This window comes from Amia ocellicauda, chromosome 22 (assembly GCF_036373705.1).
Source record: "Amia ocellicauda isolate fAmiCal2 chromosome 22, fAmiCal2.hap1, whole genome shotgun sequence".
Classification (NCBI taxonomy): Eukaryota; Metazoa; Chordata; class Actinopteri; order Amiiformes; family Amiidae; genus Amia; species Amia ocellicauda.
In genome coordinates, this window is record NC_089871.1 from 18,896,348 (window position 1) to 18,920,476 (window position 24,129).

The 24,129-nt window shown below is 37.9% G+C and overlaps 1 protein-coding gene across 3 annotated transcripts in view; it reads left to right on the plus strand.

The window, feature by feature from the left end:
* Window positions 1–304: 304 nt before the first annotated feature.
* acsbg2 (acyl-CoA synthetase bubblegum family member 2) overlaps window positions 305–24,129 on the plus strand; it is a 36,728-nt gene continuing 12,903 nt past the window's right edge. The window contains exons 1-3 of one of the 3 annotated variants that reach the window (XM_066695946.1): window positions 305–482; window positions 16,036–16,168; window positions 17,131–17,261. In XM_066695946.1, the coding sequence (XP_066552043.1) occupies window positions 16,056–16,168; window positions 17,131–17,261 (244 nt within the window). In that variant the 5' untranslated portion in view covers window positions 305–482; window positions 16,036–16,055. Of the gene's footprint in view, window positions 483–12,274; window positions 12,408–16,035; window positions 16,169–17,130; window positions 17,262–24,129 lie in introns of those variants that run through there. The other 2 variants (XM_066695943.1, XM_066695944.1) reach the window with 2 other exon arrangements.

Genomic DNA, 24,129 nt, shown 5'->3' on the forward strand with positions numbered 1-24,129 from the left:
ATTTTACTATTATTTACAACAGGATATTAAATACAATGTATCATTAGATAGTACTGAATAAAAAAAATAAAAAAACGCGTCATTCTGGCACCAGGTAAATGTACCTGTGATACAACCTCATCTGAAAACTCCGACTTTACACTGAGGTCAATGACCGGCGGTCTCCGACAACGCCCTTCACGATGGTGTGTTTCATGAATGGTAATTTTATTGGCTGTAGTTTGGTCGCTCTGACGCCCATCTTTTTCCTTTTTTTTTTTTTTAACTGTGCTATAATTACAGCTTCATTTTGAAACGCGTGTCGGCGCAGCTCGACGATGCGCAGCTGCGACACCCCCCCACCACCCGCGACGCACACGTGAGCGCCAAACTTCTGGTTTTAAGCAAATACCCGCCGGTTTCTGCGCTAGTCTCTATCATTTATAACTGCATATCTTATACTTCAGATTAAAGAAGTTGGTGTTACCTTTGTCAAATTTCAGGTAAGATTTTTTTTTTCCTTCTTATAAAATTATAAAATATATATAAATCTACAGACAGCGGCACCACGCATTGACATGTTCAAGTTGAACTGTCAATGAACTGACGTGTATATCTTAAGAAAAACGTGTCACCATATGAAATTATTTTTATAGTAGTGTTTGGATGGTTCATAATCCATCAACCGAGGAAACCCATGATTATATTTCTGAAAATGTAACGTAGAATAAGCACAGTGTATTTTGTAAGCCGTAGCCCTAATCTAATGTTTATATATATATATATATATATATATATATATATATATATATATATATATATATATATGCTATTTTTTAAGGAATTTGGTTGACTAAACTCAACGTCATCGGTGTTAAAACAAACTAGATAAAACATGAAAATCATAATGCAAGAGTTTGTTTTAAATTACATAACTACACAATATTTCTCAACAGTAAAACCATATTTGATCAATTTCACTTTTTTTAAAGGTTGCTTAAAATGTTCTGCTTTCGATGTATTTGTAACATAAATTTGAAGCATAAAAAAGAGAAAATAATAAACCCCAATGGATCTTACTGTATAGTATTTGTAGAAATCGATATAAGGTTTCTCGGGTGGCCTATGGTCCAATGGCAGCACACGCATTCAGCCAGAATAAACACGTATATGTTTGATGTTTTAGGTTTATTCTACAATTTAAGTAATTGAAAACAAAATTTAATTGTTGTCGATAATGAAAGAGAAGTACTGGATAAGAAGTAGGTTAGGTCTAATTTTACCTTATTGTGACGACTTTGCTGATACTTTCTTCTCAAATTTTAATTCAAATCCATTGTAGTTGTATTATTATACGTTTTGTTTTGGGTGTTAGAAATCAATAGATTTTATCTCTAATTTGATGGAAATTAAGCGATCTTTTACTTCCGTTTTGACTGAAGACAGTTAATTATAATTAGTTATAGCCTATACAACTATTTCTTTTTATGTATAATGTATAAAGTATAATTAACTTTAAATTTGCACATGTATGGGTTATAATAATTTCTTTGTTTGTTACTAATATATAATCAGCGGATTATGCCGTAAAAACTCGATTGCAAATGCAAGTTTTAGTCTAAACGTTATTACACAGTTAAAAATGTATTGCACATGACTGCAATATTACTGTGTTTTTGTTAAGAGATATAAATATATCCTTAAATGACCTGCGTAACATGCTGGTCATTGTCATGCATCTTCGGCTTGTCTTGTAAAATGAATTAATTTCACCAATAGTACCATCAACCTCATGGTACTATGTATTGGTGAAATGAATTATGTGCAGCAGGCATTCCTCCTTTATATTTGCATGCCATTCAGTAATGATTAAAATCAAATCACCACATAAAGACACATATTTTTGTTCAGTTAATGCAATGCTTTACTTTATCATTGATAATGAGCAGCCTGGACCTTGTATAAAAGTCTTCTAGTTTTCATTCTTGAGTTCCCAGTTACATAATTAAATCAAGTATTTTCTTAATTAGACTTTTTGAATTGTTATGGGCTTCTAAAAAGTTACAGATTGCAACCCCCTTGCAGAAATTAGAAGTAAAACTGATATCAGCTTGTTTTTAGAATCTGAAAATAATTGCAGAAGATAAACATAATTTCAAATGTGTAACAGGGGAATGAAAGTTAAATGTGACCCTGACATAAAAAAATAGTGGTCTGCTGTCATAGTAAATCCTGAAGTGTATTTGGATGTAGGCTGTATAAAATTTGAAAAGCAGAATTATGTCATTAAAAGGCTAATTAAATTACTGCAAATGTAGTTTACCAGAGGCTCAACACAATCCAGTGTTTTTCACTGCATGATTGGTGAAATAAATATCTGTATTTGACTGATGAATTTACGTAATTAAGCAGGCTGCTGTGGGACAGACTGGGAGGTCCACAAGAGAATTGCAGCCTTGGTTTATGATTGATGTGATTGTTGTGTAACCATATGGCAGACCAAGGGCTACTCACATTTGTACCCAGACTATCATTGCAGTTGCTGGACTGTTCCGGCGTAATTTAGTCAAGTAGAGTATCTGTCAACTAAACATTGAATAATAAAATGGTAGGTCTTATTTACATTTAAGTGGCAGCTGGTATACACAGAAAGGCAATTGGGTTGAGTGGAGTGAAGGATGTTTGAACTGTGTCCATACCTGATGTAGTAGCCCTACATCATGCTGTTTGTTCTCATTCACTCCTCATAAGGATTTGTTCCCCTTCAAAAACATAATCAGATTTGTTTTAGTGACAATATAATGTATTTGTATACTGACACAATTGTTGCTGATGCACATTGCAAATTTAAATGTATTAAAAATTACAGTAAGTTGGAGAAAGTAGAGAGAGGGATGATTTTTTCGTTGTCACACTCTTGTAAACTGATAAAACACTTCTGTGAAATTATCCTTCATTTATCCATTACTTCTCATCTCGGGGCAACCTTATTCAAAAACTGATGTTAGCTTTGTTAATTTAATGCAGTGACAGCTGCATTAAACTGCATAGGTAACATGGAGGAAGCAAAGGAAAATGGAAATGCACATCTCAGCTTCCTCCACAATGCCTTACTAACTGACACCTCATGTGCGCTGCATAGAGAATCGACATTAGTTGTGTGGTGGGTGAGGTGTGTCTGCTACAGTATGTAACCATGGCTTTGTGCAGAAATAAGGGCTGTACTAACACTTGTCTAAGCTCTCCTCCTGTACTGGGAGGAGTGTGCAGGGTGGGAGGAGTCAGGCAGGAGGCTAAATTGATGCCAGTGAACGGGAGTAACCTCCACACAGCCTTCCACTTTCCGCATTACAATGGGCAGATGGGCTCAGTGGTCATGTGACTGTGCAGCAGGGCTCCGTCTTGCTTGTGGATTGGTCCTCCTGGTCTGGCTATGTGGTTTCTGCTCTTCCCATTGAGACAACTGTGGAAAGGGGTGATGTACTGCTGTGTGGGTTGCTGACCTTGTGCCTGACTGTCTTGTCAGATCCCTTGCATCAGATGCTGTTTGCACACATTGTTTATTGTAGCTCACATTCCGTGATTTCCAGGGCAACTCCAGAAGCAAAACCCCTCCACCTTGACATGTGAATTGCACATGTCAGTGTTGGCAAGGATTAGGCTTTGAGTCAGTGAAGTAGGCTGGTTTGTTAATGTGGACTTGATCGTGGTGGTGAACCTGGGTGCACAGGCTGGGTGTCAGATAGAATGGAGAGGATGCTAAGTGATTAATGAGAGTAATGGGACATGTCTGCATTTTTAAAAGTGGCAGTTATTTTCTTTCATGTTTGTGTGTAGATGCATACTGAATATTAATAATTGATTTAATAGGAATTCACCCCCTCCCCCATGTCAGTTCTGAAGCTTAAAAATATATATTTGGGTAGGAGTATTTGTCAGCACATGAAATGAATAGTTTAGTAATTGGTAAAACATTACCATTATTTGATCTGAAAATGTTCAGGACTCAAATGGATCAAGTGATATTGTTTAAGTAGACCTGGCAAAAGCACCCTAATGGCAATATAATCACTGCCCTTTAACAACTATAAAATAAGGCCCTGTAGTGCACATTGTTAAGTAGAGTGCATACCTGGGATTATTGTTGGTGTGTTGAAAAATTAAGGGTAGCTGTTCTGTGCAGTTTCTGTATTACTGAACAGTCCTAAACTGGAGTGTTGGGAGGTAGTATAGACGCCTTGTTCTCAGTGTTGCTTTGGTAAAACTGAAGGATAATAAAAGGAACTACCAATCTTTATTACCCAAACCAGTTTTATGTTTGTCACATTATGGTTGTCATTTTATAATATCTTGAGTGTTTCAAACAACCTCCCATTTAAAAAAAAACAACAGAATCCCAGGTTGTGACTATGTACAGTGCTGAAAGTATTGTGTTGTCTTAGAAAGTAGGTCAGTAACATTTCAGTGAATGGTTGTATCCATCAGAGGTAATTATCGTCTCTGCAGGGGTAATTTAGTACCAGTGCAGTGTCAGTCTCTGCTGCACATGACTGGGATGAGATATTTTTTTAAATCAGGGTCTCATGCTGAATGCAAAACTGAGGCATTGCCCAACTGCAGATTTTCCACCAAAAAATATATATAGGATTAACATTAAAACAATAATATTTAATTAGCAAAGCATTATAACCTACTTTTACAAGTGGGTAGGTAATGTGGTTTTAAAATCGTATATATTTATATTAAAAGTAGTTATAGCTTTGGAGCTTTAAATGCTCATATTTTCATATCTTGTAGGTGTTAAAACAAGTATTTGTCAGCAGAAATCAAATTAAGGAAATGCTTGAAACCTCACAGCAAGTAAGTCTATTATAAACACAAACTCTAAATATAAACCTGAGATGTAAGTCATTTAGTGACTGGAAGCCTATTCTTATGCTGAGAGGACTGCAGTATTACTACCCTGTAAGCCAGCACACAAACCAAATTTGTATCTGTTATAATTACAATTAAAACTATAATCGAAATCACTATCAAAACAGCTGTAGACATCTATGAGACATACAATGGGCACACATTTATACTTAACAATTTAAACGGGGCAACAACAAAGTATATTTGATCTTTTCTGCATTGTGTCTGTGTTATTAAATGCATTTGCCTCAAGCCATCTATGAACAGACTGGGTTTGTCACAAATAGTGATGTGCCAATGCAGGATATAGGCTTAAAACACGGATTGCTATTTTATGAGCTTTAGTCTATTTGAAAATGCATAAAAAGGTTAATATCTTCAAATGAGTACAGGGATGTTACTTTTTATTTTTCCCCACTGTTCTTTCTGCTTTCATTTTAAGTCATTACATCTGTGGGGAAATAGTGACATTATGGAATTTCCACCCCTGATGTCAAACATTCAGCTGTTACTTTGTGCTGTGCTCATGCCAGGGAAAAGAAGGGGGATTCCCTTTTACAGTTTATTAAAACCATCTGACTGTGAAGTTAAGTAACCCTGTTTTTATTGCAGGATTACATGTCCCCAGATACAAATTACTTTTATTTTTAACATTTTACTTCTGCTAGATGACTGCTGTCTAATTTTCTGGATCCAAATAAAAAACAAGGGGAGTGGTCTGTCTGGTTGCACAGAGTTACTGATTTGCTACCCTTTGACTTCTGTAGAACCTGTATCAGAGTCCATCTCCCTACTGGGTTTATATGGGTGATTTGTACAGGGAACACATTTAATATCTGTTACCAATTCAAGAGGAGGAAGCGGCTAAAAGAAAGTCTCAAAAAGGATGAAGATGGGCTTGTAGCTGAAAAATCTACAAGAATCGCAACAGTCAAGTTCAATCACACTTACAGTAGTGTCATACAGTAGTGTCCAAAAATAAATGTTGTCCCAACACTCCAGCCAGAGGTGACTGTGCCACCTACAAAAAATAAATGCATTGTAGAACCATATAATCATAATTATTGAAGATATGCATTCCATGTGTAAGTGTGTATTGTTTTGTGTACGTTATTTTTACAGGATACTCCCACAAATGAGTGTGAAGAACCTGTCCCCGTTCTAGTTGTGACAAACCAATTCAAACTAACGTTTGTGCAAATGGAAATTAAAACATTAACTTCTGTAGTACTCAACCAGAACAAACCAAGGTACAAATTGTTTATGTTACAATTCTTTGTTTATATACTACACTCAATTTTCGAATTATAATAACTGAAAAATAAATCTGCAAAGTGGAAACTCTGACATACATTATAAACCTGACAATAAGTGTAGCAGGAAAGCAATACCCATTTTAATGTTTTTGAATATGTGTATATGTATATGTGTGTGTGTGTATATATATATATATATATATATATATATGTATGTAGCCAATGTTTATTATCAGATTTGTTTCACAACTTTGTGTATTTTAATTGAGGAATACAGTGTGAATACATTTTATCAGAGTCCTCTTCTACAAAAGTGCACCCAAAACTTGTCAGGTTTATAATGTGTGTCAGAGTTTTCACTTTGCAGATTTATTTTTCAGTTATAATTCGAAAATTGAGTGGAGTATATAAACAAAGAATTGTAACATATAAAAAATGTATACCTAGGTCACCTTATTTTTATACTACAGACAGGATACATTATAATGTAATGAAATATAATGTAAATATACACTCACCTAAAGGATTATTAGGAACACCATACTAATACTGTGTTTGACCCCCTTTCGCCTTCAGAACTGCCTTAATTCTACGTGGCATTGATTCAACAAGGTGCTGAAAGCATTCTTTAGAAATGTTGGCCCATATTGATAGGATAGCATCTTGCAGTTGATGGAGATTTGTGGGATGCACATCCAGGGCACGAAGCTCCCGTTCCACCACATCCCAAAGATGCTCTATTGGGTTGAGATCTGGTGACTGTGGGGGCCAGTTTAGTACAGTGAACTCATTGTCATGTTCAAGAAACCAATTTGAAATGATTCGACCTTTGTGACATGGTGCATTATCCTGCTGGAAGTAGCCATCAGAGATTGGGTACATGGTGGTCATAAAGGGATGGACATGGTCAGAAACAATGCTCAGGTAGGCCGTGGCATTTAAACGATGCCCAATTGGCACTAAGGGGCCTAAAGTGTGCCAAGAAAACATCCCCCACACCATTACACCACCACCACCAGCCTGCACAGTGGTAACAAGGCATGATGGATCCATGTTCTCATTCTGTTTACGCCAAATTCTGACTCTACCATCTGAATGTCTCAACAGAAATCGAGACTCATCAGACCAGGCAACATTTTTCCAGTCTTCAACTGTCCAATTTTGGTGAGCTTGTGCAAATTGTAGCCTCTTTTTCCTATTTGTAGTAGAGATGAGTGGTACCCGGTGGGGTCTTCTGCTGTTGTAGCCCATCCGCCTCAAGGTTGTACGTGTTGTGGCTTCACAAATGCTTTTCTGCATACCTCGGTTGTAACGAGTGGTTATTTCAGTCAAAGTTGCTCTTCTATCAGCTTGAATCAGTCGGCCCATTCTCCTCTGACCTCTAGCATCAACAAGGCATTTTCGCCTACAGGACTGACGCATACTGGATGTTTTTCCCTTTTCACACCATTCTTTGTAAACCCTAGGAATGGTTGTGCGTGAAAATCCCAGTAACTGAGCAGATTGTGAAATACTCAGACCGGCCTGTCTGGCACCAACAACCATGCCACGCTCAAAATTGCTTAAATCACCTTTCTTTCCCATTCAGACATTCAGTTTGGAGTTCAGGAGATTGTCTTGACCAGGACCACACCCCTAAATGCATTGAAGCAACTGCCATGTGATTGGTTGGTTAGATAATTGCATTAATGAGAAATTGAACAGGTGTTCCTAATAATCCTTTAGGTGAGTGTATAATGTATAATATAAAGTGTTGGGTGCACTTTTGTAGAAGAGGACTCTGATATAACGTATTCACACTGTATTCCTGAATTAAAATACACAAAGTTGTGAAAAAATCTGATGGGAACTACTACAAAATTCACTTGAGGACACACCTAGGGAAAATCTATGGTAGGTGTGTGTGCTGTTGTGTGACTCTAGGTATCTCTCAATTTAGAAATATTTTGAAATATGTAATGTACTGAGTTTGGGTGATTGTATATTCTGATGGAAATTGAAAAATCATGATATTATTAGATTAGATTAGATTATTAGAGTTGGGGTGGACAAATCCAGGATATCTGTAGTTTTTCTGCTGTGTTTCTGGTATCTGGGAAGTTATAACACGACACATCCTGAGACCCTGAAAGAGCATACATGGCGGCTTCTGACATGCAACATTATTTGGAGGGTTTTACATTTTTAAATGTCAAAAGTTGTGTATATGATAGAGTCAAACAGGAAACATGCTATACATCTTTCTTAAACACTAGTGCAACATGCAAAGACACACAAAACCATCATTTTAGGAATTGCACTAATTCCCCTTTAAGCTAATTTTCAGTTGTAAGACTGATGTACTTCATTGTATAATCAGCACTTGAGTCTCTCTCTTATAAGCAAATACATAGTTAAATAAATATTTTATAATAGATACAGAAGAATTACTGCTTTGTTCAGTGCTTAAATCCTCTGTCCATAATTTGCATTAGATGAAAAAAAAGTTGAATGGCTGGGGGAATTTGCTGGCCTTTTACACAACCCATACCGGTGAGTCTGGACTCTGTTCCTATGTGACAGTTTATTTAGTTATTTTTAATCAGAAGCACAGGCAGTGGGAGTTAGATTATGAATCTGTAACACAGTGTTGCCTGTAGATCTGTTATCTTCAAACTGATATGGAGGGAAGGTCTGCTCTCTATTAAAACAGTGTCTGTTGGGCCCTTTTTTTCCAATGACTGCTGTGTCAAGCCAACTGAATAAGCCGCAGCAAACCAGTTTCTAATCCTCAAATCAAAACTCCTTCTCATCATAGGGTTTCAATTGTATCAATATTTTATTAAATGCTCTTTTCTGATTTCTTCAACTTTTGCATGATTAATTTGTGTGTGTGCGTGTGTGTCTCCCATATTAGATAATACATTACATTCACTTTTGTCTTCCAGTTCTTTGTGGTATATAACAGTCATGAATAAGGAATTTTTCTTCTAGTTTACCAAGAATGTGTCAGCTATTTGGTTTTGACATTGTACCCAGGCCAGAGAGAAAGAAGGGTAATTTTCTATTGCTGTTTTTTTAAGCCATTAAAAATGCATTAAAGCCGTGGTAAGAAATGGTTTGGGTTGGCAACATAACTATTAAAGTTGTGCAACTCTAAATAGACCTTCTTTGTTTTCTAAGGCGAAAGGCTGATGTAGATTCTGGGAATGGTTAAATATTTAGAAATGATGCAAACTCCTCCAGGTAAGCCAGGAAAGTAACAGAAGATTCCCTTATAATATCGTTGGGCAACTTATAGAGCCCAACTTTGACACCAGATTTGTCAAGCTCAGGCACAAATGAGAAGCCTTATTGTGGTTCTTTATTTTTTTAATGATGCAAGAACGCTTACTAATTATTTGAATAATTATATGCAATCCAATAACATTAGCTGGTGAGACATGGTTGAGTGAAGGGGACGTTGTTGATGTTTTGAAGTATTTAACTTGGCCTCCTTTTTTATTTAAAAACAATGAAGCAGATATCCACTGGGGTCACACATTGACTCTGATTGTGAACAAACAAACAAATATACAAAATCATCACACGCAAGATTGTGCCAGCTTAGATTTGCTTGATTACTCTTAAAATGTATTTTAAAAATCTCACATTTCAAAGAGGGTACTAGGTCATAGAGTCTTCCTGAGCTTTTGAAGTACCAGTGACCCTGGAATTAACCCGTTCTCTATGAGATGTTTCCGTACCAGGCAGGCATTTGTCTGGCAGTATCTACCGACTTATTGCTTTGCATAAAATAAAATAAAAACATTCAGTATTAGGTTTGAATGCATTACATTTCTGTCAATGATTTACATTTAATTTGAAGACAGTTTTTCGGTCCAACAATATTGATATGGACTAATGATGTATAGTGCATGTTACAGTCTGCTGAAGCTGAGCTTGTAAAATTAATTACTCATTGCATTGTAAAGGTCATATTGAGTGCAGAGGTAGGTAGGATATGCACAGGAAGTCCCCAACAGACCAAAAAATTACTTAGAAAAACAGTTGTGTTGGGGCGGAGGAAAATCTGTTAATAAAATCAGTATAGGCTTTGGATATGATAGCAGAAGAGTTTGTAGGGTTTGTTTGTTTTCAATATTATAATGTTTTCACATAGAAATTGTAAACATAACTTTGAAAGAGAGCCATCATGTATATAAAATATTTACCTTGCAGCCTTGAAACCCATGATTTTTACAACATCAAGGTGAACCCCCCCCCCCATAATGCTATAAGATTGTTAGCATCTTTGGGCAGTACTGCAGATTATCACACATGAAGTACCGGCTGGTAATCTTAGAGGAACTTCCATGAGAGATAACACAGAAATGTAAATACAAACCCCGATCGAGCCCTCTTTAATGCTGACGTGACCCACAGAGTGCTTTATGTTTTGAGAAAAGAAAAGCTTTAGCGTTAAACCTTAGTCTGAATGTGTGTATTTTTGTGTGTATGCATGTATATATGTATACACCGATCAGCCATAACATTATGACCACTGACAGGTAAAGTGAATAACACTGATAATCTCGTTATCATAGCACCTGTCAGTGGGTGGGATATGCAGCAAGTGAACAATTTGTCCTCAAAGTTGATGTGTTAGAAGCAGGAAAAATGGGCAAGCGTAAGGATCTGAGTGACTGACAAGGGCCAAATTGTGATGGCTAAATGACTGGGTCAGAGCATCTCCAAAACTGCAGCTCTTGTGGGGTGTTCCCGGTCTGCAGTGGTCAGTACCTATCAAAAGTGGTCCAAGGAAGGAAAAGTGGTGAACCGGCGACAGGGTCATGGGCGGCCAAGGTTCATTGATGCACGTGGGGAGCGAAGGCTGGCCCATGTGTTCTGATCCAACAGACGAGCTACTGTAGCTCAAATTGCTGAAAAGTTAATGCTGGTTCTGATAGAAAGGTGTCAGAACACACAGTGCATCGCAGTTTGTTGTGTATGGGGCTGCGTAGCCGCAGACCAGTAAGGGTGCCCATGCTGACCCCTGTCCACTGCCGAAAGCACCTACAATGGGCACGTGAGCATCAGAACTGGACCACGGAGCAATGGAAGAAGGTGGCCTGGTCTGATGAATCACGAGTTCAGGGTGTTGACTTGGCCTCCAGATTCCCCAGATCTCAATCCAATCGAGCATCTGTGGGATGTGCTGGACAAACAAGTCCGATCCATGGAGGCCCCACCTCGCAACTTACAGGACTTAAAGGATCTGCTGCTAACGTCTTGGTGCCAGATACCACAGCACACCTTCAGAGGTCTAGTGGAGTCCATGCCTCGATGGGTCAGGGCTGTTTTGGTGGCAAAAGGGGGACCTACACAATATTAGGCAGGTGGTCATAATGTTATGGCTGATCGGTGTATACAGTATATGTATGTAATATATACATTCTTTAGTGTAAAAACAGATTAATTTATACAGAGAGAGGGGCTTAAAAAATATAATGCTTTTGTACAGTAGTGGTTAAAGTAACACCTTGAGACTTCACCCTTGGATGGTGTTGAAAATAGTCTAAAAATGTATTGAACATTGCTCATGAGGCTGAATATTTTCAGGATAAGAGCCTTGGAAATTGTGTCAGTTCTCTGGTTAGAGCCCTTTTTCAGATTGATTTAACAAGGCAGAGCACATGACATCCTACACATTTTCAAAGGATCAGGCATTACAATATAAAATAAACAGGAGCTGGGCATGTGTACACCTTATAATCCTTGTCACAGCACACAGGAAGATGGTATTCTACACACAGAGTGAAGTATGAATCGGCTTGCTGCTGGTTTGTCCTATAGTAACCTCTGCATCTGCAACACTATGCTGCTGACGTGGGTGTGTGCTTCCAACAGATGTAGGCCTGAAAAAAAAAAAAAAAGCTTCAGCATCCTCTTGGGGATATAGACCTGCTCCTCTACTTGTGTGTATCAACATCCGGCATCTCCAGATTGGCTGGGGGCATGACCATATATGGGAGGAGAGTTTGTGGTGTGATGAGGAGCCTGCTGTAGGGTTGACCAATCAGAGTGCCGATGATGTGACATCAGCAAAATCCTGAGCACTCTGGGGGTTGGGCTGCTGTTTGAAAATGAATGATGTGTTACACATTTGTAAGGAAGTCTAAGAACCGACTGCTGCTCCCAAAGAGAACCTGTGATCACAGTGGACTTTAAAGGTGGCCACCGTCGAACAAGGTCATTCAGAGAGAAAAACGTCTTGAGCTGTGGTTTCAAGAATGCACTGTAAGATGATCATTTAATTTTTTGTAATTTTACACCATGTTGCCTTTTAATACCTTCATTGGAGATTATCTAAAATCTGCTTTTTAGATGCTGGTGTTCTGAGTATAAAAAAAATGTGAAATTACAAAGACAATTATAAAAATACACTTAACATGAAGCTGTTGATTTATTTGATTACATTGCTCTTAAAATGTGGTATTTTAAAATGCACTTTTATGCCATTACAGGCTGCTAAGTTTTATTTGTATACTGCAAAGATCTCTAGTCAAATTCTGTTTATTTACTAACTATAAACTGTTAATAGACTCACTGTTTCCATAAGAACGTCTACAGGGCAGTGCTTTTTATCACTTTTATCATTAACTAATGATGAACTAATTCAATTTCTCTAAGCTGCCGGTGACCGCTTATAAAAGTCTAGCAGATATTTCATAGGTATAGCTGTTAGATTTAGGAAGAGCAGAGTGACTGTTCAAGGCAATATGTACAGTGTTAGTAGCTTAGTGTCTCACTGCAGATGTTGCTCAGCTTGTCAGGAATTAGATGAATGAAAGGGATTGATTTCCATACCAGTTGTCCACATGAACAGCTGATTCACATTTGTCTCGGTCTCCATTGAGGACAACACGGCCAGAGGGCTTACTATACATAGAGCTTCACAGTCTAAACTCTGGGGTGTGGCCCAGCAAAGAGGAATGGGTAGCACAATTTGTGGATCTTTTTCTTTTTTTTTTCTTTTTCTCATGCTTCATTGTGCTGTGGTATAGTGCTACTTCGTAACATAATGCTAGCTTTAAAAAAAATGTTTTTGTAAAGTAAAACAATAAGTTTTAGATTTTTGTTTTTCATTTTTATTTATAATTATACCAAGTCCATAGATTGCTTGCAAAGAGAGATACAGCTCGGTAGCCTATACCAAAGCTTTCTAACAGTCACAGACTCTATTGCCTTTATTGCCCAAAATAAACTAATGATGAATGCTGAGATGCACTGTAAATCCATTTGACAGAGATAACAGCAGAGACTCACCAGTCCTACCTTGAAACCTTGATAGGGAGATCAGATTCAATCCAAGATAAAAGACAAATTTAAAAACCCAACAGAAATCACTGCTAAACAGACAGTTAAATGGGTGTTGTGTGTATTATTATTTTTTCCTTGGCTGAGAGGAATGTATAGGATACTGGACTGGTAAGAATGTTAACGGTTCTAAATTAAATCAGTGCAGCAGCAATTCAAGAAAATACAGCTTAGGGAAAATACTAGGCCTTTATGCTATCTCTTGAAATTCATCACTCACTCTGGTGGGGAATGCATAGGACAGTCCTGTAGACAAGATGTGCGTTGGAGTCTTTAAGGCGTGAAGAATACATTTTTAAAATTCTTTTATGTTTAGAATGTTTCCAGTTGTGTGTTTCTTGCTATGAAATACCTCTGGATTTCAGCTCCTAGGTGTGTCTAGTGGTTTTCATTCCCAAAACAGCTGATTAGGAGTTCAGACAGAAGGACAGACAGACAGTAGGAGGGGAAATGTACTCAAGGCAGCATTTTAGTCCCTGACCAACTGTGGGCATTGTGGGATTTAAAAAAAAATTTTGTTGGAAAAAGTTCCTGCTTTTCTTATTGGCATGCCTGATCCATTAAGGCTACATAACTGAGAAGCCATACCCACTTTCTTTTGGGGCGAAGAAAAGAGCTATTGATTCCTGTCTTAACCTTAATGGGCCTGATAGATAAGCAGCTGCTTTTGAAAGGAAAGACTGGCTCTACTCAGGTACGATGGATAAAGAGCAATTCAACAAATACAAAAAATATATATTTATTTTTAGAGAAACCATCAGATTTCATTATTTTTCAAATGCCCCCTTGATTTGGTGTTGAAAGATGTATTTTCCCTTTTATTGTAATACAAAGAAAACTGCAATCTGGGAAGCTTTTCTGTCTCTTCCTGAAAGGGGGATATCATTCAGGATATTCTGACGCATTTCCACATTCTAATCTCTTGATGTTAACCAAGGGGTACTAGCAGGAAACCATCACTCCTGACATGGTTCACTGACTGAATCTATTTTTTAAAAGGTGTAATTTAAAATGATGGTTTAGGTACATTGCACTTAATTGTTGAATTTCTATAATTAATGCAAAACTTATTAATTTAGATGACACTCTCTGTACTATGAGTTGTCATAGTCACACTTTTGCTGGCAAGTGCTAAAGGTTCCATATAATATTCTGAATACTCTGAAAGCTTTAGTTGGTTTTTACATCAGAATAAGATCACAACTGCTTTCTCTCTATGGGATGGAATACTTGTTCCAAAAGCCCGTAGACATATTGAATGTATTTGTAACCCCATTTGAAAGGGTTTGGGCTTTTTAAAGGTTATATTTACTACACAGTAAACATGTGAAGGCTTTATTTGCTGCTTATTAGATCCAGTCAACTTTGACTAAATAATATTGGCTTCTTGCTGTGTAGATAGTGTTCTCTTGAAGGTTTGCCAGAGTACTGTGATTATTCTGTGGTACTCACCTTTTCAGACTTGCTAACAGCTTTCAAAATGGTAACCCATAATAGACTCTGCATGGTAACTAAATCAATATCATGAATGGCATCACTATAAGAGTACAAACAGAAAAAAATACCTGGACACACAATCAGAAGTGTCACATTGTGGTCCATAGAGAGTGCAGGGTCTCCTGGCAAACTGATCCATTATGCAATGGTTGCTTGTTTGCTTGATTGGATACAGAGTTATCTAGAGGTTAATACTTTTGTAGAGGAGCAGTACTTCAGGTACATCAGGAGAGGCAGCAGCTGTGTGCCTGTTTATGATCTCACCATCCTATCTGTTAGCAGGCAGTGCAATCAGCTAAAACAGTAATAAATATTAATAAAACCTCTAATACTAATCTAATCTCCTATGCACTTTATTAAACTTAATGCTGCCTTTGCTTACTTATGTACTGTTCACACATAGTTGTACTGCAACTTCTATCAGTACCCCTCCCTTTAGCACTTTACAGGACTTAGTGTATTAGGCTTCACTTGTTAGCTCATTGTATGTATGCTTATTGTATTTTGTACTGATTTGATAAATGCAGTTTTGTAATGATTTAAAATGTTTCTTGTGTAAACTGTCAGTCACCCTGGATAAGGCTGTCTGCTAAGAAATAAATAATAATACAGTAATAATAATGTGTGTGTGTGTATAAGTATGCGTGTGTGTGTAATATATATATATATATATATATATATATATATATATATATATATGCCTCCTATATATATATATATATATATATATATATGCCTCCTGTTAACTGGAGGAGGTACAGGGATGTTTGATTATCATTTCAGCTGAGCTCTCAATTACTAAATGCATCCAACAGGCATAGTTTACTGAGATCGTGAATCTTGGCCTATAAAATCTGCAGGATTGGAAAAACTGCTGTAAAAGCATCAGGGCTGACCAGATGTCAGTTTTAATTTCATTATATGAATTGTCTTCATCACTGATGCACTGCAGTGTTTTTACTGAATGAGTATGTATGTATGTTTATTTTTATTTATTTTCTACTGAGAGCATGAGCAACCTAAACCGGTGACTGTGTGCTTGCATTGGCAGTAACCCTGTGTGAGCCTGCCATGTCAGCTGCAGCAGTGATGGAACCGGTTGGAGACATCAGCTACCTACAGTCTTGTGGGACGGAGAACAGCAGCACCTCTCTCAATGATGTACTGGTGGAGTCTGCTACAAGGTACGTACTATGCCGGCCTTCCTCTACAAAATACAGCAGGGCAAAAAGCCTTAAAATACAATTGGGAAAATATTTCTGAATTTGAAAATGGAATATTCTTTACTAGCTGCTGATGCTGTGAAAGCACTGCCTTGCAGCCCCAAAATCTGCAAACTTGTAAACTTGCAAATGCTGTGGTATTATTAAGAGGATTTGTATTTTCTTAGTTCTTCTTTGTAGCTTATCTGTATATTTGCCCTCTCCACATTTAACTAGTTTAAAATGTTCTGGAAGGAAATACATTTTTTAGTCAAGTGTTGAGGGCAAATGTATTTGCGTAGCACCATGCTGTTTTTGGCAATGATTATGGTACAACACTGTTACTTCCCCTTTACATTTCCCCTTGTATAGCTGTGAAAAGCTGTTTCATAAACTGCTTTACTGAAATTAATGTAATTATTAGGATGGCAAGAGGGAACCAAAAATAACAAAGATTACATTCAACTGCTGACCCTGGTGTAATATTGTAATCTCAGTATTGTAAAAAGATATAATAACCACAAAGAGTTTTCCCTCCCCCTTTGAAAGATTAGGTTGAATAGCAAACTGTAAGAGAGTCTCTAATAACGGAAGTGCAATAATACAAATGAATTGACTAAGAAACATCAGAAATCCTTTTAAAACCTTCAACACACTGCAAAATATACAGCTCTGGAAAACTCCAAGTTCAGAAATCAGTGTTAAGTGGTCTCTTATTTATTTCCAGAGCTGTAGTTTTCAGTGTCATACACCATAAAATTGTTTTCTCTTAATTTAAGTTTGAAGGCATGAATCAGATATATGACAGCAAAGAGGGTCATTGTTTCCACCTTTTTGTTTTCTTGACTCTGGACTCTGCTTTGGTACGGGCAGTCTGCCGGACCGGCGTCTGTAGATCTGCTGGATGAAGGGGGGTTTACTTCATGACGTCTCTGTTTTTCCAGTGATTCCTCCGGAGAGGAGTCTGCCTGTGAAAGGGAAGAGGAAACGGTGACCCCGGCCGCTGAGCTCCCCCTGGTCGAGGGCCCAGCCCACAAACAGGAAGAGAAACCAGTCAAAGAGAATGGTGAGGCAGGCAAGTGCAGTAGCAAATCAGCAGAGATCTGGGCAGATCAGTAAAATCACAATAATAATTGAAGTAAAACAAATAGGGAAAGATATAGAGGAGACTGATTTGTTATGTTTATTATTTTTATCATTATCTTTCAAGGTGACACCATATGTCACTTTTCATACACAATGTGACATGAGTATGTCAAAAGTGAATAAAATTAAGATGTTAGAAAATATTTGAATGCTGTATGGGTGTAATCTTAATATACGTGTCTCTATTAGGCTGTGAATAAATACATTTTGGACAATTTGGATTGTAGCATTATGAAACAAGTACTAAGATGCATGTTTTTGGGGTCTGTTTTTGTTTATAGTGCTAACTACAATGGCTGATCTATATAAAAAATGTATTGGTATAGACTGACCTTAAAGCGGTGTGCATAGGAAGCTCCGAATAAGTGGTGTGCGCTGCTGATATACGTCCCCTTCATACGTCCTTTCATGTAGCTTTCAGTGGCTTTCTTGCAAGCTACATATTGTTGGAATAGTATCTAAGCAGAAATTGGTAACATGATCGTGCAGGTCATTAAAACAATACATGCAGCAAGAAAGAAATGAAAAATGAAACAAAAGATGTAGGCAATTCTTTCAAAGCTATATCAGTAAAGAAATATCTGAAATGGAGAGTTGGTTTTGTTTCATCATCAGTGGAGCAAGAAATGTGGGCTGGGTCATAATAAGGTATTACACAAACCACATTGCCACAATTGTGACTCATTTCTCATGATGGTCACATCCTGAAGAGTTAAATAAGGATACATATGTATTTTTGGTATTTCCCAAACGTTTAAGGAAATTACCCCTCCTAAAGGTACTTGTCTATGCTTGAATACCATGCTGTTCTTTCCTCAAACATACAGTGAGACTGTTCGTGTTTCCGTATGTTGTATTTAACCATTGACTTTTGCCCTCCTTATAGTGAGGAAAACCAGACTTGGGCTTTTTAGTTGCACTTTTTGGTGCAGCACTGAGTAGCAATAAAATGTTTTAATAATACATTCAAGAAAACTAACCTAAAATAGGATTTTTTCCAAAGCATAAATGGCTTTTATGGGTCAATGGATTTGAAAATGTCTTTTTTATCCCCCCTGAATTTCTAATTGAGACGGAGTTTAAGAGGTCAGCTTTAGGACAGCATTTTCTTGGCTGCCTTGAGAATCACGCATAGATAAGATGTATGACGGTATATGTTTTTTGTGGACAGCAAGAATGTTGAGTGAAGGTCTTGTTCATGTTTAGAAATGAGCGATCAATAACCCCAGAAACCTGAACACACTTACACAATTTTCTCATTATATTCTGGAGCTATCTTCTAAATTGCTCTTGAAGAACATCAAAATCTGCCATGATTACATTAATTTAAGCAGGTCAGCTGAAGTTCTCCGAATAAACATTTAAAACTACACGCTGATTTACCAGAAGCTGCTTCCTTTCTCTCCAAATTGAATAAACATGGTCTGGGTTGATTGTGTATCGGCGACATTCAAATTCAAACTGCTTTATAAACCCATCCCACATGTTGAAAGAACCCAAGTTAGCTGACACCAAAGTGGTTTTATTTTTGTTACATGTTTTGTTTTATTGAAATTGCGAGAACTCCAAAAAAACAAATAAGATGGTGTGCATGCCACAGCATACTAGGTTACAGTAGGTTGTAACCACAGAAAATGGTGCACACAACCCTTAGAGAGACATCCCAAGATCTTGAACTGCCCAACAGGTTCCAACTGCTGGAGTTGGACAGTGACAGCTCAGAGGGCATCACCATGGTGCCCCCCAGGGAGGTAGTTATTGTAGGAGACTCCATTCTTCTTCTTGTCATTTAGCTGACACTCTTATCCAGTGTGACTTACATTTGTACCCATTTATACAGCTGGGCATTTTACTAGAGCAATCTAAGTCTAAGTCCTTGCTCAAGGGTACAACAGCAACACCACCCAGGATTTGAACCCACAACCTTCCAGTCATGAGTCCAGAGCCCTAACCACTACTCCACAATTCTTAGAGGTGTAGATCACACAGTGTGTTCTAATAATAAGGAGACCTGCATGGTATCTTTCCTGCATGGTACTCATTTTACAGATCTCCCTAAACTAGTAGATGGGCTACTGGCCAAAGCCGGGGGGAATCCACTGGTCATGGTCAACATTGGAACCAATGACATAGGAAAAGGTAGAACAGAAGTTCTGCAAGACCAATTTAAAGAGTTAGGAAATGTAAGAGAATTTTGAATGCTTGGTTTTTCAGTCAATCTAAATAAATAAAATGAAAACTCATAGGTCAATTGGTTTCTCTTTTAAGATTCTTTTTAGAGGGAAGATGCGGTCAAGTCACAGATGTGCAATAATCATTTATTTTTACAAAAATAGGAAACTAATATCATTCAATTATATTACTGAAATTAAGTAATATTAAGCTTCTGCTGGATTACAGTAAGAAACAGATAATACCCATTTTCTTCTTTCTCCTCACAGTACAGCTTATAGGTCAGTTTGGTCAGGCAGGAAGCGGTGTGTCTCTCTCTGTCTCCCTCCAGCTCTCTCTTGTGTCTCGTTGCAGAATGAAGAAGTTAAGAGAACTAAAATTCTCTTTGTTTTCCCTTTTATAAGGTTTCCTTCCAACCAATAGCATTTTGCCACCACCATGACTTGAGTGCCTTATGCTAAAGTAATTTAGAAGTGGGGGTCATTTCGAATTTGACTAGGAGCCAATAAGAGGACAGGTCCCTTTTGGTCTTCTGGACATACAGATAAGGTTACCAGGGGCTACCAGAGGCTACCAGGGCTACCAGATAAAAGGGAGGAAGTCTGTTTCCTCTACCAAACCAGATGGTATAGAATTTTCCATAGAAAAATATATTCTAACAAATAATATCTTACAGAAAGAAACTAAAGAGCAGAACCCCCACAGCAGTTTTCTCCGAAATATTTCCGGTACCACATGCATGGCCAGGGAGACAGGCAGAGATTAGTAAGTTTAACACGTGGTTGAAATCTTGGTGTAGGGAAGAGGGTTTTAGATTTATGGAGCATTAGTCTTTCTTCTGCGATACATGGGACCTTTACAAAACAGATAGTCTAAATCTAAACAGAATGGGGGCTAATGCATTGGGAGAGCGTATGTGCAGAGTAATTGAGAATCTTTTAAACTAGGGACCAGGGGGGCAGGGAGCTCTAACAATGGGAGATGTTCAAATAAGGAAAGAAAACCAAGGGAAACTGCTAGTATGAAAGTCCTGAAATGTTTGTACCTCAATGCCAGGAGAATAAGGAACAAGATGTTAGACCTAGAAGCCACAGTGCTGACGTGTGACTAGGATGTTGTAGGAGTGACAGAAACATGGCTTACAGAAAATGATGGGGATAGATACAAGTTGAAAGGATACACACAGTTTAGGAGGGACAGGCAAAGTCAAAGAGGTGGTGGGGTAGCAGAATCTTTGTGCGTTAAACTTTTGAACAAAAGATCTGGAGGATTAGTGGTAGGAGTGTGTTACAGACCACCCAATTCAGAAATTCAGAAAGATGTTGCATTATACAATGTAATTAGGACTGCATGTTGCAAGGATGTGGTTGTTATAATGGGGGATTTCAATTTCCCAAACATATACTGGGAAAGCCCAGTTGGGGCTACAGAAGCAGAAATAGAAATGGTTGAGATGTTAAATGACTGCTTTCTAACTCAATTTGTCAGGTAACCAACCAGAGAGAGAGCATACATTGACTTGATCTTTTCAAATTACCAAGATAGAGTCAGAGGGACACTAGTCGGAGAACCAATGGCAAACTGTGATCACAATATGGTTAGCTTTGAGGCATACTTTCAAAAAACAAGGACCAAGTCTAATACAATGGTCTACAATTTTAGAAACGCAAACCTTGAAGTTATGAGGTGGCACTTGGAAGAGTTAGACTTGATCACTCTGGATACAGAGTCAGTTGAAAATGGATGGTTATATTTTAAGAATATACTACTTGAGGCTCAGGAGAAATTTGTACCAAAACTTAGCAAATTGAGGACCAAAAAACATTGGCCAAAATGGTTTAATAGAAGTATGCAAAAAGAAGAAATATTGTATAGCACATACAAAAGGGATAGAGACAAAACAAAATACAAAGAATATGTTGAACTGCAAAGAGATCTTAAAGAAAGGGATCAGACAAGCAAAGACAGAAATGGAAAGAAACATAGCTCTTGGATCTAAAACTAATGCAAAGAGCTTTTTTCAATACTACAACAGCAGGAGGCCAATAAATGAGGAAGTGAAACAAATAAAGGGCAAAATCTTGGAAAACGAACAAGATGTGGCAAATGTTCTAAATTAGTATTTCACAGAGGTTTTTACAATGGAAAAAAATGGATAACATGCCACAGGATAACAATCAGTCCAGTCAAACCCTAAGAGAGATCAGGATAAATGAGGAGGAGGTACTACAGGGACTAACAGAATTAGAAACAAACAAATCACCTGGGCCAGACGGTATATTTCCAACAGTACTTAAAGAAATTAGGGAAATTATTTACTAACTCAAATATTCCAAATGACACTTAGAACGGGATGTGCCAACTGACTGGAAGATGGCAAATGTCATACCAATCCACAAGAAAGGGGACAAAACTGAAATTACAGACCAATCAGTCTCACCTGCATTACTAGACAGAAAATAGAGGAGCATCTTAATGAAAACCATATTCTTGGAGATAGACAACATGGGATTAGACGAGGCAGATCATGTCTTACTAATTTATTAGAATTTTTTGAACATGTACCTGCAGCTGTAGATCATGTGAAAGCATATGATATGATATACTTAGATTTTCTGAAAGCTTTTGACAATGTTCCACACCAAAGACTGATCCTCAAATTGGAAGCTTTCAGGGTAATGTAAGTAGATGGATTATGAACTGGTTGATGTATAGGAAACGGAGGGTGTCGATTAGAGGAGTCGCTTCTAACTGGAGTGAGGTTGTTAGTGGAGTTCCACAGAGATCAGTACTAGGGCCTTTGCTGTTTCTAATCTATATTAATGATCTGGACTCTGGGATAGTTAGCAAACTTGTCAAATTTGCCTCGAATGGCCTCCTCGTTTGTAAACTTTTTTATTTATTACCATGTTCTTAAGCATCCAAAATAATGAGTTCTTTTTGTAGAATATGTATAATCACATAGTTTCTAATTCTGTGTTTTTTATATATATATATAAAAATATATGACATGAGCTGGGATCAAACTGCTGAATCTCCGCTCATAAGCTGAGGCCCCAATCAAAGTCATTTTTAAAGTTATTCCATTGAATATATTAAATCAGGATATCTATCACATCCAAAGTCTTGCATTGTATAGCTCTAAATCAGGGTTTCTCAATGCCTGGTGATCGAGGGCCTATTTCCGGAGGTTGCACAGGATGGGGGGCCACAAAATATATCCCAAATCATACCTATTTATTTCCTATACATTTGTGTTAAGGAACTTTTATTAACTTTAATTGTTTTATTATTTTCCAATTTGTAACGGAAACGTTTCAGAAAGTGTAAAAATATAGTAAAGGTTCAGAAAACGGGTGAGGTTTGAATTTGGGGGTCTGCAGCTCTAGATAATCCAACATATTGGCACCCTGGACCATTGGTTGACTGGGATACAACCTTTTTTCAGTTATACTGAACAATAATTGAATGGAAAATATTTAAGCAGAAAAACTGCATATCCCTGCATTTAAAGTCAGAGGGGCAATTTGTCACAATTCAAGAAGTAAATAACGCAGGACACTAAGGTAAAAAGTGCACTCACCCCCTTGTTCTAGTCCGTGGTTAACTAAGCCTAAGTGTGTGGCGGCAGTGTGGTCCCTTTTGCTCTGGAGGTCTGCCAGTGGGTAATTTGAGGAAGCCCCAATTGGCAGCATTGTGTGGCTTGTGTCGTGTGCTGTCTGGAACACTACTCCCCTATTCAAGGGGATTCTCACATAAGTGACAGGCGAGATGGCTGGAAGTGCTGATGAAAAGGCCCTTTCAATTGGCCGGAGTGCCATGCGTTGGCTGGGGAGACGCTGGGGCCAGCACACTGATCTGAGCTGCAAATACAACAAGCTGACAAGGCCATGGAGCTGCCAGTGTGGTGCCAGTGCTGTGGACCGGCTGTTGTGAATAAAGGGCCTTTTAGCTCTGAGATTGTTTCTTAAGCGGCCAGACAGTGGGTGAAGGGGAATTAAAATTGTTTTAAAAACAGGTGCAAGTTATGCCAACGTAATCCAGTATCATTACATCTGTCGCTTCCAATACTTACTTTCTGTTTGCCCTCACCAATATTCTGTTGCAAGAGCCAGGATCAGGACCAAAAATGAAATAATACGCCGACTTCACATTGTCTTAAGAATTTAAATTGATGGGTGGTAAACGGCTTTGTTCCATTTACTAGAGGGTGGTTCTCTAAAGACGATCTACACTCACCTAAAGGATTATTAGGAACACCTGTTCAATTTCTCATTAATGCAATTATCTAACCAACCAATCACATGGCAGTTGCTTCAATGCATTTAGGGGTGTGGTCCTGGTCAAGACAATCTCCTGAACTCCAAACTGAATGTCTGAATGGGAAAGAAAGGTGATTTAAGCAATTTTGAGCGTGGCATGGTTGTTGGTGCCAGACGGGCCGGTCTGAGTATTTCACAATCTGCTCAGTTACTGGGATTTTCACGCACAACCATTTCTAGGGTTTACAAAGAATGGTGTGAAAAGGGAAAAACATCCAGTATGCGTCAGTCCTGTGGGCGAAAATGCCTTGTTGATGCTAGAGGTCAGAGGAGAATGGGCCGACTGATTCAAGCTGATAGAAG